The sequence below is a fragment of the Vanessa tameamea genome, chromosome 28 (genome assembly GCF_037043105.1).
Source record: "Vanessa tameamea isolate UH-Manoa-2023 chromosome 28, ilVanTame1 primary haplotype, whole genome shotgun sequence".
In the NCBI taxonomy this organism is placed as follows: Eukaryota; Metazoa; Arthropoda; class Insecta; order Lepidoptera; family Nymphalidae; genus Vanessa; species Vanessa tameamea.
Window position 1 is genome coordinate 2,535,541 of NC_087336.1, and position 16,279 is coordinate 2,551,819.

The window sequence follows — 16,279 nt, forward strand, 5'->3', positions numbered from 1 at the left end:
GTTAAAAGATCTTCATCAAAGCCTATCTAATTTCGCTTGGAAAGCTATTGGCAGTGATGTCTGGTATGTATAAGAGATGGCGCTGTATGCTACAAATTATTGTCAGTTGAAAAGATTTCAACGGGATCTCATCTTATTATTTTCGAAATGAATGTCTTAATTTATTAACTCTATTTATAGTTTGAACGCGACCGATTGAATATTTATAAGGATATTCATTTAAATTAAATGCAGAATGCATTTGTGAGTCTAAATTATATTAAAGACCGAAACCAAATCGTCGTATTATTAATGAATGTCAAGATGCAGACCAATTAAAAAAAAAAATTATACAACAATTTGTTAGATATACTTTTATCAAAAGAAATATTTATTTATTAATATTGTAATTAAGAAACTTTTAATTCATATAAATTATTGGAATGTTATACTAATGAGCGGTTTTTATATTGAAATAAGGTTTCACATACGAATAAATAAATTGCATTATAATTGGTTACTTAAAATATATTAGATGATATCTAAACTTAAAAGTTTAAATGCGAAAATAACTCTATCTGTTACATCTACTCGCTTAACTCGCTGAATTGATTTAAATGAAATTTTGTATGGAGACAGCTTGAGCCATAGGGAAGGACATAGGCTATATTTTTAATTCACTGTAAGATGTGGGGTGACTTTGTGTGCTGTACGTAAAGTGTAATAAATTTCGTGAGGATAAATTCGCAGGTTCAATTTGTATAAAATAACAATATAATGCCTGCGATATTGTTAACGAATTGAACGCAGTATCTTTGATTAAAATTTACGTACTATCCACAGGGTTATCTTGGTTACGGATATACCATCAAAAGTAATTTAATTTATTTACGAACAGCGTCATAATTACAAGTAACTTCCCACGAAAGCTTACAAATTAACAGAAACGAGCTTTTAAAAGTCGAACTTCTGGCGCCATGTTACATAACGCAATGGCGCCCGAAAGTGTGCCGTCAAAGTGAAAACAGAACTGTCAGACGAATTTGTCATATCCGTTAATATTTGTAATTTGAATATGAAAACATGGGAGTTTTTTTAACATTTTTGATAAGAAACAAAAAATCTTTAACTAATATAAATTTGTAAGTGATTTTGTTTCATACGAACAATACAATGATTTTTAATTCTGGCATTTACATTGTCCGGGGCACTGAAAAGGATCAATAGGATATTTGAATCCTTCCAAACGGAACTGCTGGCCATATTCTACCTCACACGCAGATGAAACCGCTGGTGAAAATTAGTGAAGAAATAAGAGAAAATCAAAGTTACCATATACAATTAATTAAAGATTTAAAATTAATTTAATGGTGTTAGGCTTTTGTGCGATTGTGTATTGTTGGGTTTTAGTTTAAAGGTGAGTCAGTTTATCTACAGGCACAGGGGACATAACATCTTAGATCCAAAGGTTGGTGTCGTATTGGCGATGTAAGGACAGTGGTAACCGCTTGCTATTACAGGCCATATTATAAATATGTTCTCAATAAAATATGTTTTGTTTTTCAAAGAGAGACGTGCTTTTCACTGACGTCGGAAACACAGATTGAATATATTAAAATATATTCAAAATAGATGCGACACCATTAAGCTTAATATATGCGTGATGCAGTTTCCTGTCTTCATTTAGATTTATGACTTTGATGACAACGCATTAACCTTGAGTTTAATTAATTTATTAAAATTCATTCATCATTTTGTTACCGTGTTGACCTTAAAATACCTCGTTATATTATTTTAACAAATATATATAAATAAATAACTTGTTTTTACTTTATTAATGCTATTCATAGCAACAAGCTAAAATAAAAAATGGAGATCATATATAGAAATCAAAGGTTTTGCTTTGAGTGTGTATTTATCTCTTGAAAGTTTTTAACTTTTAATGAATGTAAGGTAGCTTAAGGTTACTTTAATGTATTTTATTATCAATGGATTTAAAGAAAGAAAACTCAACTAGTATCCGTTAATGGAATAAAGTCTTCTGGGTGTACTGAAACTGGGCGTTCCACAAGGGTCAATACTAAGTCAATTTTTATTTTTTATACTTATAAATGATAATTTTGATATTGAAGTTATTTATGATATTAAATTGTTTGTTGACGGTATTTTATAATTTTATAGCAATACATTGTCACTCATAATAAAGTTGGCTTACAACAAATCATTTGGTTTTAAACGCTAAATTTATAACTGTATTTATTCTAGCTATCGTATATGTAAAACAACGGCATTTTAAGTTGAGATTCCTACTGTATACACTAAGATTGTTATTGGAAAAATATCAATACATTTTTATTGGAAAAATATGAATTTCATAATAAATTAAAAAACGAAGGTTATTAAAAGAGTTTTCCTATTATTTCAACCAGCAACAAAAGATTTTTTTATGTGCTACATATAGGCTGAAATCGCTGCACATAAAAACTAAACTCCAGGAAATTTTAGGCCTGATTGATTATAAAATATACGGGAATATATTAAATTCATTAATTTTTTTGTGAGTCTATGTATTTAATTCGAAATTTTCCGTATCTAATGAGCAAAGGTACAGTAAAATAATTTAATAATTACGAGATTAAAAGAGAAAACAAAACGTGCAATATTTAATATTTAATTGGTGATAGGGCTTTGTGCAAACCCATCTGGGTAGGTACCACTCACTCATCAGATATTCTGCCGCCAAGCAGCCATACTTGGTATTGTTGTGTTTCGGTTTTAAGGGTGAGTGAGCTAGTGTAACTACAGGCACAAGGGACATAACATCTTAGTTCCGTTTAGTAAGGGATGGTTAAAATTTCTAACAGGGTGAATGCCTATGGTCGGTGGTGACTACTTACCGTTTACTGGTCCGTCTACCTATTACAAAAAAAATAAAAAATTTGGAGGGTTTATTTTACTATTTGTCTGAGAGAGGAAAAGATACAGGTATAAAGTATCCTTTACCTTTTCCTCTGCATGATAAGGAGTATAATTTTATTACCAACGGTTGAGCTATTTCACATATAACATTAGTTAGGATTTCGCTTAAAAGGTATGCTGCTTTAGTTCCTAAACCCTTTCTAAAGTTAAACTGGCTAGTTGAAATACCTCTGGTCTTGATAAACCACTTTTAGTGTTTGCTATTTGCACAAGTATCGGATTCGATGTCAAATGGAGTTTGGAGTACAAACAGCTGTGAATTATTGTAATAAGAGTAAATTTTAATTTTAGAACAATGCATAATTATAAATATAAATTAAAAAAAACCGCCAAAAAGAAAGTTACGTATCGAAATCTATTTACAAATGAAATCGCATCAGAACTTTAAAAGGCAATCAATAAAAGCTTATAATTAAATTTTTCCTCAAATACACACTTTCCGATACGCTAAGCCATGAAAACATTAAACCATTTTACCAGAGCTATAATAATCGTGACAGCGAATCGTGAAACCTGACTTACGACCAGTTTTGAGAAAACGAGCGACAGTCCACCTCAGAACACCACCGGGCACTGACGGTCTGACGCGAAAATTTATATTTATATATTAAAAATATTCCCGGCAAAATTGAAATTCGAACGCAAATTCGAACGCTAGGTTCTTTATAGTGCACATTTTATGCTTGGAGGTTTTTTATGATATACGTGTTTTTTTAATTTGATTATTTAAAATTTACTAATTGATGTGTTTTATTTAGTTTTGTTAAGTGAAAGTGTTTTTAGATCTAAAAGTGAAAGGCGCTTCGAGTGAGTACAGTCCTCAAAGCCAGTTCTTGCTTTTAATCGGGTTAGATGTTTGTGTGAAGATGACTTTACTGACCTAGTTATTAATTCTGCTGTCTTAAAATTATTTGCACAGTAGCGGAACTTTTATATAAAAAAAAATGGTCGTTTTTCTATAAGTTTTCTATAAATCTTATTACGTATTATTTTGAACATTTTTTTTTAAAATTAAATCATCTAAATAAAAGGGTAAAAAAATGGATTTATTTGAAATGGACATCGAGTGATATTTTTAAAATGTTAGTTCATATATAACTATGACATAAAATAAGCAATTAAAAACCTGAGAATATGTGGAATATTTCGGAAACTTTTACTTAAAAGGGAAACCTTATTGATGAGTAAACTATTTAAAGCATATACTTGATTCAAATAGGCTTTTACAATCGCTTTTGAGTTGTCATTTTACATACTTTATTGAGTGGTAAAATTAATATTAATGTGTATCAGTCTTAAGTAAGTCATTTATAAAATACTACTAACCCGCCTGACTTTCATCATCATCATCATCAGCCCATTCGTCCACTGCTGGACATAGGCCTCTCCAAATGCACGCCACTGTGGTCTTTCTTCGCCTGGCTTTGCAAGAATGCAATTTTTTAACAAAGAATATGATATATATATAATTCATACCCTATAACACTCAGGATTAATGTCGCTTTCTACCAGAGAAAATAAATTAGAATTTGATCATTAGTTACGGAGATTTTCCCCGACATACAAACAAACAAATTTTACCTCTTTACAATCTTGGTATAGATATATCATCTAGTAATTCGGTTAAACAATTGCAAGGAATATAGTTATATGTATGTATGCTAGCATAAATATAGCATATTTCATCAGTTCTTAGTTGATTTAAAAAGTAATAAAATTCATAATGTTTATGGTCTTTCTAACGTGAACGAAGTAATGGGTGTACTTTCTTATAGAGAATAAAAAACAGACTAGATAATGACTCACTTAAACCCCCGACTTTCAGATATTAAAAAGGCTGGTGTATGCGAAAGTAACTATGTCTGTTTATTTGTGTTTAAACTAAGTTGCTGGTAATTAAATTTGACGTACAAGTATTCTGGGACTTGGGGCCTTGACTGCGTTGGTCTAGTAGACCGTTGGTCTAGTTCCTTGATATAAGGCCACCGATCCCTCTTCTGGGTTCGAACATATATTGGAGCAAATGGGCCACCTGATGGTAAAAGGTTACAACCGCCCATAGTCAATGGAATAAGAAATATTAATCATCACCAATGCGCCAGCAACCTTGGGAAGTAAGATGTTAGGTCTCTTGTGCCTGTAGTTACACTGGCTCACTCACCTTTCAAACCGGAACACATCAATACAAAGTATTGCGATAGAATATATGATGAGTGGGTGGTACGTCCAGACGGGCCTGCACCAAACCCTACCACCATCAAGTAAATGTCAGCTAATCATTTCCAGATAAAGTAAAGGCTTAATTTAATTTCATATGGGATTGATTATGCATCGTTAGGATTTTATTACTAGCTGAACCTGCGGCTTTTTCTGCGAAATTTCCACAACTTTACCTATTGCACACAAATTGTCTATCCCTAATTTAATAAAAATCGCCTATGTCCTTCTCTACCTACCTACCTTTAAAATCAATAGGCTTTCAGTGTTAACATAATAATATATATGTTAACAAAACTTTGCAACGTCGTTGGCGTTTATATCTATTCTATCAATGCTTGTGTGTGTAAATATGGGCGTGTGTGTAAATTTCTAAGTTTCGCGCGTTATTTTGACGTTTATATATAGTCCCACTTTTGGATTAAGTTCTTTTCGTTTGAGAAGTTTCGGTTTGCTTATTATACCATGTTCCTCAGATGTCTTGGTAGATCCACATGTGACAGAATTTCATTAAAATTAGATTAAAATTAATATTATTGAAATTCATGATGTTTTTCTTCATAGTCTACCACAAGATGCAAATAAGACAGAGTAACTACTGAGTTTCTTGCAGGTTTTTTTCGTTAGAATCTACTTTCTGAATCGGCGATGAGTATCAGAAAAGATAATACTTCGATATTGATTGATTAATAAAGCAGATTATAAAACAAGGTCATAAGTGCTGACATTTTAATTATTAATTTATTGTAACAAGAAGACACGTTCACACTACCCGGAATTTTTCATTCGCTTTTGATTTAAATGTCCACGCTTGTGATTATACATTTATAATATATGTAAAACTACTTTTAAAACAACTAGAAAGCATAGGTTAATATAGGCTGGGCTAGTACAAAGGTTATTTCAAGTAAGTGGGAGTTAGTTTTTAAAACAAAAGAAGAGAAATTATTTGTGCAACAATACAAAAAAAAAAAGAAAAACTTTCCACTCATTAGCATTATAGGAACTTTTTTAACAAACCTCCTTTTATGTTCCATATTTAAATTCAATAGATACATTCCATTACTTACTTACAATGATATTTATTATATGTGTTGTCGGAACGCAGTTCCTTATCGCTCGTGACACTCCAGACACAAGTTTTAATCAATTAATTAGTATTATAATTAATTATTTTATTATATTAATTAATTTTATCTAATATTATAAATGGGAAAGTGAGTTTGTTTGTTACGATTTAACGTGTTAACAATTAAACTGATGATCATATCTGTCCTCCCCTCTACCATTAAACGTGGACGAATCCTATATTGGAAACTAGAAATTTATGATCATAAATATATATTTATAGCTTAATATGAGAGGCGGACGCATCGACCGTCGTTGCTAGCGGTGCCTAACGGACGAACCAAGTTGCTCACGGAGGCCCCACTGACGTCCACGTTCGTACCCTCAACGTCAAAGTCGACAGGGTGGATTTGTTTTATTGCAGACTGAGTTAACTCACAACTATAGCCCCTTGGTCTATATCATATCTCGTGAACAAGACATTCGTAGATAATGTCGAAATATCGAGCTCCACCAAATAAAAATAAAAAACATGGTAAATATCCCGTTTTAAATACTGTTAGTAATAAAAATAACCATGTTAATTTAAAATCTTATATCATATATAACGTAGAGACTTATTTTAATATCGAATTAGGATAACTATGTCCTGTAATGATATGTACACAGTTATGTATTATAAATAAATAAATAAACTTTAAAAAAATATATATTAATAACTATTCCATTACTATAATTACCTTTATTGAATTATTTTATAACGTTGTTAATGTAATTTAACGCATTTATTATTAAATACATTTTATATATAAATAATAATAATAATAATAAATAATAAATAAATATTGGACAACATCACATACATTACTCTGATCCCAATGTAAGTAGCTAAAGCACTTGTGTTATGGAAAATCAGAAGTAACGACGGTACCACATACACCCAGACCCAATACAACATAAGAATTAATTAACCCTTTCTACATCGACTCGGCCGGGAATCGAACCCGGGACCTCAGAGTAGCGTACCCATGAAAACCGGTGTACACACTACTCATTAAGAAATACTACTCAAAAAGAAAATAATCGTTAAGAAACTTAATAAGTACTTTATTTCTCAAATGAAATAGGCAATCAACTGTAGCGTAATCCAGCGATAGGAGTGAAGACTGATAAACAAATTAGTGGTAGGCCTTTGAGCAAGGGCGTCTGAGTGAGCCAGTGTAACCAAGGACATAACATCTTAGTTCCGAACTTTGGTAATGCATTGACGATGTACGGTATGGTTAATATTTCTTACAGCGCCATTGTTTATGGGCTACCATTTACCACCAGGTGCCCCATATACTCGTCCGTCTACCTATATATTATTAAAAAAGAAATTGTCGCGATAACATTGGTCGAAATCTTTGACAGTTTATGATATTCATTATGGCTTTGATAAATAATGGCGTCCTGAATGTCGGCGGAGTTTGTATATGAACTTTGGAAGTGAAATAAAATTGGATATAAGTAATCGAGAGGAATAGTGTTGTATTGTAAATGAAGATATATTAATCACAGAGTGTTTATAGTGCATAATATAGCTGAGCTATTAGTAGGTTTATGTACATTTAAGCTTTGTTTATTTTTACTATATATATAATGAGTGGTTGGTATGAACCCAGGCGAAAACATCCTAATTATTTAATCAATATCCATCATTAATAATAGCTTGTAAATTTTCTCACTGCTGGGCATAGAGTGGGAACCGTTACTCTTTCTCTTCTTTTGAGGAGAATGTTTGGAGCATATTACGCTGCTCCAATCCGGGTTCGTGGAATAAACATGTGGTAGAATTTCGTTGAAATTAGACACATGAGGAAACCCTTACTATGTTTTCCTTCACAGCCGAGCACGAGATGAATTATAAACACAAATAAAGCACGTCAAAATTCAGAGGTTCTTGCCTGGGTTTGAATCCGCAATCATCGGTTAAGATGCACGCGTTCTAACCACTGGACCATCACGGCTCTTAATTATTTTACCGATTACAATTAAATTAAATGTATGCATAATACGTGTCAAGGGCACAAAAAAAGAAATAGAACTAACACCAAAGTTCAAGCTTCACACGCAAACGAAACCGCGGACGGGAACTAGTACGTTATATGCTAAAAATAAATCTCTCTTGATCTCAATTCCTATATTTTTTAATAATAATTTCCACTTTTTTCTCGAAGACGTCACGCCCTAAAAGAGCATCGATGCATGAGACGCTTTCGCTCGTATTAATTGTGCGAAGCCTTAAGTAGGCTTTATGTTAAGATCAGATTACATTTAACTTGTTCCTTACAACTTATACACAGCCTTCTTAGAGCACATGGAATTAAATGCCTCTTTTTATACGTATAATAAACCTAGCGGCCATGGCGATTTCGTACCGGTAAAATTAATTTAAAGTTACTTCTCCCACTTCCCATGGGTAGGGGATAATCTCCATAGCTAATTGCCCAATTTTAAATTATTTTTCATTGGTAGAAAACTGCACTATTTCTGAGTACTATAGGGACTGTAAATTTCTCATTGTTGGGCTAAGGTCTCCTCTCTCTTTGAGGAGAAGGTTAGGAGCATATGTGTGCATACGTGGTAGACCGCGCTGCTCTGGGCTTGAACCCGCAATCATCGGTTAAGATCCACGCGTTCTAACCACTGGGCCATCTTAGCTCCAATTATTGGTATCATTGATTTTATCAGTAATTAATGAATTGTATTTGAGTCTAAATCCATATCATAATCTCAATCAAGTATCTATAGTCTATTCCATTCGAAGAAGGAATAAAGATAAACAAATCTTAGATTTCAATGCTATACGATTTTCTAATAGTTCGGCTATATTGGACTGTACTAACAGTTCTTAACTGATCTCTTCATTATAAACTACTAAAATACAATTTAATTAATAATATAAATAAAAAATACAGTTTAATTTTACTTCCAAAATTCCGACGATACTTACGTCGACGAACACAACGCAATTTCTTCGCAAATCCATAATGAATATCATAGATTTTTCGATGTCAGATTTTGTTTATTTGGTTTTTGTCCTCTTGTGCTTAGAATAGACTATAGGAACATTTTTGTATTTCAATTATTATTCAATACTGATTGAATCGTTATATATATACATATATAAAATTAGCTGTTGTTCGCGGCTTTGCTCGCGTAGAATATGTATATATTTACAAATTAACTTATAATATTACGTTGATGTAAGACCTCTTTATATACCACATTGGTGTGTATTTCAGCCCTTAGGGTAGAATATCCAGAAACGATTAAATACGTATCTACTCATTTTTTATCAGTAGTCCAAAAATATAGTTTCATGCTTCTAACATCAAAAATTACGGTCTTCCAGGCTATCCTATATACGAAATTTCTTCTCCCTTTTCAACCCTTTACAACACTTATTTCCAATTAAAAACCCTATGTCCTTTCTCAGGCTCTAGACTATCTATTTGTGTACCAAATTTCATTTAAATCGGTCCAGTAGTTTTGGCGTGAAAGTGAGACAGACAGACAGACAGACAGAGTTACTTTCGCATCTATAATATTAAGTACGGATGTATGAATAATTATTATTCGGTGTTATACTTAAATGAAATTTATTCTTATGCAATTTAATTCATGAAAATTAGTTACTTATGATTTGAATTAATTAACACTCCGAACCGTTGGAAATATTAAATATATTTTAATATTGTTAATGACAATTCAAAAGTGTTTGTAAATCCTGACTTATACAGAACATTTTGATTTGATTTGAGTACAGAGAGATGTACACGATGACGTTGTCAATAAGACAGACATACTTTAGGTAGAAAAACAACAAAAAAAATCCTACTTAAATGATCTGCCAACTAATTTCTATCAGTGTCGTATGGAGCCTAAGTGAGCAAAGTAATTAGTCATATAAAATATACATACACAGTGATTTTGAAGGAATTTCATTCTTATAAATTTACAAATCTCGAATATATAATGTTATTTAAATATTATTTATAAAAGTCAACGTGAAAACAAAAATATTTTTACCATGTTTTCAAAAAGTAGATAACACTGTTAAGAATCAGTTCTAATTACCAAGATCTCTATTGCTATAATGAATGCTCAAAGTAACTTATTAAAGAAAAATATATTGTTCTTTCCATCATGTTATTATAATGGTCTGGCAATTGGGCTACCTGATGGTAAGTGGTCACCACCGCATTGCCATTGCCATTGCAAATATTAACCATTGCTAATGCACCAATACCCGTGAGAACTAAGATGTCACTTGTACCTGTAGTTGCACTGAGTTACTTATCCATCAAACCGGAACGAAATAATACTAAGTATTGTGCTTTGCGGTAGAGTATATTATGAGTCCTAGCACCGATTAAGTCGTTTTTTTTTTCAGAAACCATTTTATTCCGACCGGCCAGTTACAATTCACGCTATGTCCGAACACCATAAAGAACCTTCAGTATGTCGACGGTGAACCACGATGATACATGGATATATTTTCTAAACTATGGAAATGATAGAACTAGCAATAGAAACTTCCATACAGATAAAGTGTTAAAGAAAAGAAAAAATGTTTTTAATATCACAAAATGGCGGCCTAAAACAAGATGGCGGGTGACTGGAAGGATGTTAATATCGTTTATGATTTTGAACGTGATTGGGGTGACTCATGGAGAAAGTAAGATTATTGTTCTTAATATGTTCATGAGAATTCGTTTTTTTGTTTCAATTTCTTTTTTTAATTGAACAATGTAAAGGATTAACTTTATACGGTTCGAAATGTAATACAAATTAAGATGAGATAAAATTTATGACGTATTTAACGTACTTTTTGTTAACTAATGTCTTCCTGGGCAATTTCGATAATTATTGATGTAGAATAGCCAACTGCGCAGGAGAGTCTCCGCTTTCCCAGGAGATGTTTTCCCGCCAGGTTTCACAACTAAATTTTCCACAGGAGATATTATAGAGCTCAATTGACAGACGACTAATTGAGAAGATCGGAGAGAGTTTAGGCACAGAACTACCGAACTATCTATTGAAAGCAATGTTAAAACTCGTAATATTAACATTGTGTTCAAACATCACTTGCTTCTGAAAAGTTATGGCCAGTAAAACTTAATAACTTTTTATTAATCTAACCGGTTCTCAATGTTTCTCTGTGATTTTCACTAGTACTGGTATTAACATAGCCTGCGCAGTTCGATAGCTTCCGTCGAAAGTTTCAGTCCTTTTTGAAATCGGTTATTTTTTTTATAATTAGGTTTGCTACCGAATGAGCTGATGCTAAGTGTCACCGTCTATAAGCATTGTCTATAAGTACTGTAAGAAATATTTACCATTCTTTACGACGCATAAGCGTCATCAACCTTAAGAATATAAATGTTAAGTATCTTGTACCTGTAATTACACCGGCGTCACCCTTCAAACCAGAGCAAAACAGGTTTACCTACTAATACTTGGTCAATAAATTTACTTTTGCAAATAAAAATATAGTTTGTAACGTATTTTCCAGGTCTTACGAGTCGCGTTCTGGCTACCTTCCTTGGCTACCCCAGCTCGTGCAACATCGGCACGGAAGTGCGACCTTGCACCTTGTCACTCACTTGCTGGCTTCGAGGTGGAATCAGGGCGAAGGGATGTGGTAGCGGCTGGCTGTTCTCTTGCTGTGTAGCAGCGGAATCTTTGAGGAATGACTTTGATAATACGTATGTATGCTTTGACAAGTACTTATAATTAGGTATACCTTTAAGTAGAATTTTATCTTACTAACGGGAAGTATACTCAGGTAAAGTACGACTCATATGGTTGATACATCAAATCATTGTGAATATAAAAACTGTGCATGTATGTATGTGTTTTTGTATCATAATATATATTGTTATACTTATTTCGTAGTAAGCACTGAATTGAAACACAGTGTGGTAAATTTATGTACAACTATGTACGACTGGCAACATCGACACAAAATGACGGTTTATTCAAATTTTTTAACATCAATGTTTAGGTTAGTTTGAATAAAAAAAAGCAATAACTATAATAATTATATTTCTATCAATGTCAAGCAATGAAATAAGAGTCGGAACATTTGCGAAATCCTCTTTTCTTCTTCTTTCTTCCAATTCAATTAGGCTATAATCCAACTTCTCTACCAATTTCAGGATACCATCCGCAGATTGGAGGTATGAATATAAAGTTGTCCCGCCAAAGTTGCGTCAGGTACCACAACGGAATGTGGTACCCACCAATGTTTTCCGTCGAAGAGTTGATGATGATACCAGTCAGGTATTATTAAACATAAAGTATTATATACAAATTACAAATAAGAATATTTGTGGATAACGTACGAAGTTTATTCCCCATGGGTGTTCCAATGTAGATTGGTACATATATATTTAATATTTATATGTGGTATGTTATGGTCGATATTCATCCTCACATACAGAAAATCAGTGGTACCCAGGTTGAAGCCTCAATGAATGGCAATAATTGTCATATGCAAAAAAAATTACATGCCTACAGTTTTGTTAATATAAATGATGAATATACATATTTACAAAGCACGATAAAAAAATTACACGATTAAATAGATTCTGACTCTACTTTTCCAGGTGGACTGCGGCCTTCCATCGACAAGAATATTACAGAAAAGAATTATAGGGGGCAGAGAAGCGAGGTTTGCGGAGTTTCCCTGGCAAGCTCATGTCAGGATATCGGAGTTCCAGTGCGGTGGCGTATTGAGTAAGTGGTGATGTAATGATCAAATTAATTAAATAATTTACTGTTTAAATTATGAGTTGATAAATAGTTTTAACTTGAGACGTAGTTTTTATTTTGGATGGCTCAAAATTAATGGACATTTTTCGTGATCATTTATTTCAGTATCCCGATGGTTTGTCGCGACAGCTGCTCATTGTGTCTCTCGTGCTCGTCCTTTTGATATCGCAGTGTGGCTCGGAGCTCTGGACACGACCGCTGGCGCTCACACTGCTAAAAAACTTGGGTATGTATTCATTGCATCTCTGAAAATTGACTCTTTAATCGGATTGAAATTAATATTAGTAAGATTCCTGTGAAGTCACTTTATGCTAAGTCACTTACTTCTAAATGCTATTCTTCCATCTAATAACAATGAGGCTATAACGCTACATTACTCTGCCTTAGGTAGAATATTTGACAGAGGCACTGTTAAATACTATACCAATACTAACTTCACCAATGTTCCACCAGATTGGGGAAATAAGATGTTATGGTCCTTGTGCCTGTAGTTAAGCTCGATCAAATAACAATTATTTTCATAGGATTGCTTTTAGATTCCGACAATTCATCCAGAATTAAGTGTGAGAGATTAAAAGACAGTTTTATTCTGCAGGGTTGCTCAGAAGATTTTGCACCCACTATTCCAATTCCGCATGACTCAACCAGATAGATATGACATTGCCCTCCTCAAGCTATCACGACCCATCACCTATACGAGCCATATCTTGCCAATATGTTTGCCAGACATGGATCTAGATTTACGAGGGAAGTCAGGAGTTATAGCTGGATGGGGGAAAACTGATGCTAGTAATGGTCATACTGGCACAAACTTATTGAGATCTGCAACCGTTCCTATTTTGAGTAAGTATTGTATCTTTATTTATTTGAAGACTTTATTGATCACTACATAGTAAATGAAACTTAAGGCCGACTTAATGCTTGAAGGAATTCTCTGCCAGTCAACCTTTACGTCAAATATGTAACTTATATTATACTACTCAGATTTATAAAATTAACCCTTGGAACGTCGCTTGTCTAAATTAAAAACAGATAAAACTGCGAAGTACAGCTACTTATATTGTACACTAAAACCTTCTCCAAAAACTCGTTTCCTGTTCTGGTAATAGTTTTATCTATAGTGGTTTAGTGTTTTTTTTTAGTCAAGAATGAATATGTGTTCTTATTTATTAATATAGATTTATGACGTTCATGGTAACTTTGGATACGAAAAAACGTTTTCTTGAAAATATTCTGGAGACTATTGAAAAATAGTAAATTGTAATATAGACTTCTTTTAGATTAAAAATAAGCCTTTCGTACTTACGTCCATGAGCCCGATATGGCCGAATCACTGACAAATGTGATCCTCAACTGAGGATTGCGGGTTCGAATCCCTGAAAGCTCCACTGAATTTTCACGTGCTGAATATTTGTGTTTATAATTTTGCTCGTATTCCGCGTTGAATGAAAATATGGAGAAAACATCTACATAGGGCGGACGAAAATTTTCCACATTTGTATCAATTAAACGGAATTGAAACGGTTGAACAAAAACCGAGTCTAATTTTACTTTACTAAATATTAAGAAGCAGTTCCTTGACCGTTCTAAGTTGTGGTTGACGCTAATTACAGTTCTCTTACATAAGCCATGATTATCACGTTATTAGAGTATTTTAATACTTTATATTTCCAGGTACTGAACAATGTATAAATTGGCACCAAAGCAAGCAAATCTTAGTCGAAATCCACTCTGAGATGATTTGCGCTGGACATTCCGATGGACACCAGGATGCTTGTTTGGGTAAACATTTACCACTATTTCATGATATTCGTTTATTTGTTAAAAATAGGGAGTCAGATAAGGAATGGGCCACCTGGTGGTGAGTGGCTACCACCATAGACATTGGCGATGTGAGAAATATGAACCATCTCGTACATCGTCAATGCGCTACCTACCTTGTGAACTAAGATCTTAGTTACATTGGCGTACTCAGAAGTAACAATATTTATTATTGTTATTTGGCGGTAGAATATATATGTCGGCGATAGCGCATTTAAGAAAAACACGTGCCCGGAAATTATTATTTTAATTATTTCAATAATTAAAAACTGTTTGATTATTAAATTATAAAATTATTTAGTGAATTCTGAGATGTTAAATTTGTCTGAAATATTTTAGCGTCAAAAAATAGGTGTTATATTGAGTAAATAGTTCCCCCACCCAATTTTGTTATAAAAGGCCGAGCGTCCGCCGGTATCGACAGGCTTGTTCGAGTCATCGAAGCGATCGGACCTCCTCAGCTTGGAATAAATCAATGAAGAATATTTCCTACGTTTTATTTCGTACCTTCGAGGATGGAAACAAATCCAAGTCCTGAAATTCATGACGTCAGTAATGCTGACGTCATGTTTTTTAAAAAACAAGCTGGGACAAGTCACTTCGTCATATATTATGATGAGTGACTGGTACCTACCCAGACGGACTTGCACAAAGCACTGTCACCAAGGACAGCTCTCCAACATATAAAACACCAGCGTTTGGATTACTCACAACTCTAATTCTAATAAGTTATAAAATTCACCAGGTGACTCTGGAGGTCCTCTCATAGTCATGGACAGCGGGAGGTATTACTTAGTGGGGATCACTTCAGCTGGTTTCGGCTGCGGTGTTGACCACCAGCCTGGTATATACCATAATGTGAAGATTACCGCAAGTTGGATTAAGGAAGTCATCAGTCCAACTACAAATTTTATAGACTTTTGATATTTCGAACAAGTAACATTGTCAACGAATTTGACAGTTGACGTTCCGTACCGTTCCATGAATGTTTGTCTGTCTATTGTAACTAAATATTAGCATTTATGTTTAAAAAAAAAAACAAGGCCTTTATATTATTGAAAGATAAATATAAAACGATGGAATGCATTTTAGAATTTATTTTGTATGTGTGTAAATTTGTATTGTTTTTAAAAGTTCGAAGTTTCCAATTCATAGAGTACGGAACCATTGGTAACATAAGAGTGCTAGTTTTTGTAAAAATATTATTTTGTGATATGTTGAAGTATGTTGATATGAATGTTAATAATTATCGATACGATAAATATAAGAAATGAGATAATACCGACAAACGACCATAACAGGAAATACAATATGGCGAACATTACTTGTGACGTCACATACTATGATTCACACATACGTATTTAAAGATACTCAATTGTGTATTTGAATCGAA

The 16,279-nt window shown here is 33.2% G+C and overlaps 1 protein-coding gene across 2 annotated transcripts; it reads left to right on the top strand.

The window, feature by feature from the left end:
* The first annotated feature begins 3,517 nt into the window (after positions 1-3,517).
* LOC113391852 (serine proteinase stubble) lies at positions 3,518-15,829 on the top strand. 2 transcript variants are annotated; one of them, XM_026627958.2, is made up of 9 exons: positions 3,518-3,805; positions 10,682-10,966; positions 11,804-11,996; positions 12,450-12,573; positions 12,900-13,029; positions 13,171-13,291; positions 13,661-13,908; positions 14,740-14,847; positions 15,632-15,829. In XM_026627958.2, exons 2-9 carry the CDS (start codon positions 10,750-10,752, stop codon positions 15,808-15,810), a joined length of 1,320 nt encoding a protein of 439 aa, XP_026483743.2. In that variant the 5' UTR covers positions 3,518-3,805; positions 10,682-10,749; the 3' UTR covers positions 15,811-15,829. The 2 variants fall into 2 exon arrangements, with proteins under 2 accessions (XP_026483743.2, XP_026483742.2); XM_026627957.2 differs by having other exon boundaries at positions 3,518-3,765.
* Positions 15,830-16,279: the final 450 nt, after the last annotated feature.

Coding starts and splice junctions, on each gene's coding strand:
- LOC113391852 (XM_026627958.2), top strand. CDS start 10,750: ATGTCGACGGTGAACCACGATGATACATGGATATATTTTCTAAACTAT. Junction 13,030..13,170: donor CCAGTGCGGTGGCGTATTGA/GTAAGTGGTGAT, acceptor CATTTATTTCAG/TATCCCGATGGTTTGTCGCG. Junction 14,848..15,631: donor ACACCAGGATGCTTGTTTGG/GTAAACATTTAC, acceptor AAAATTCACCAG/GTGACTCTGGAGGTCCTCTC.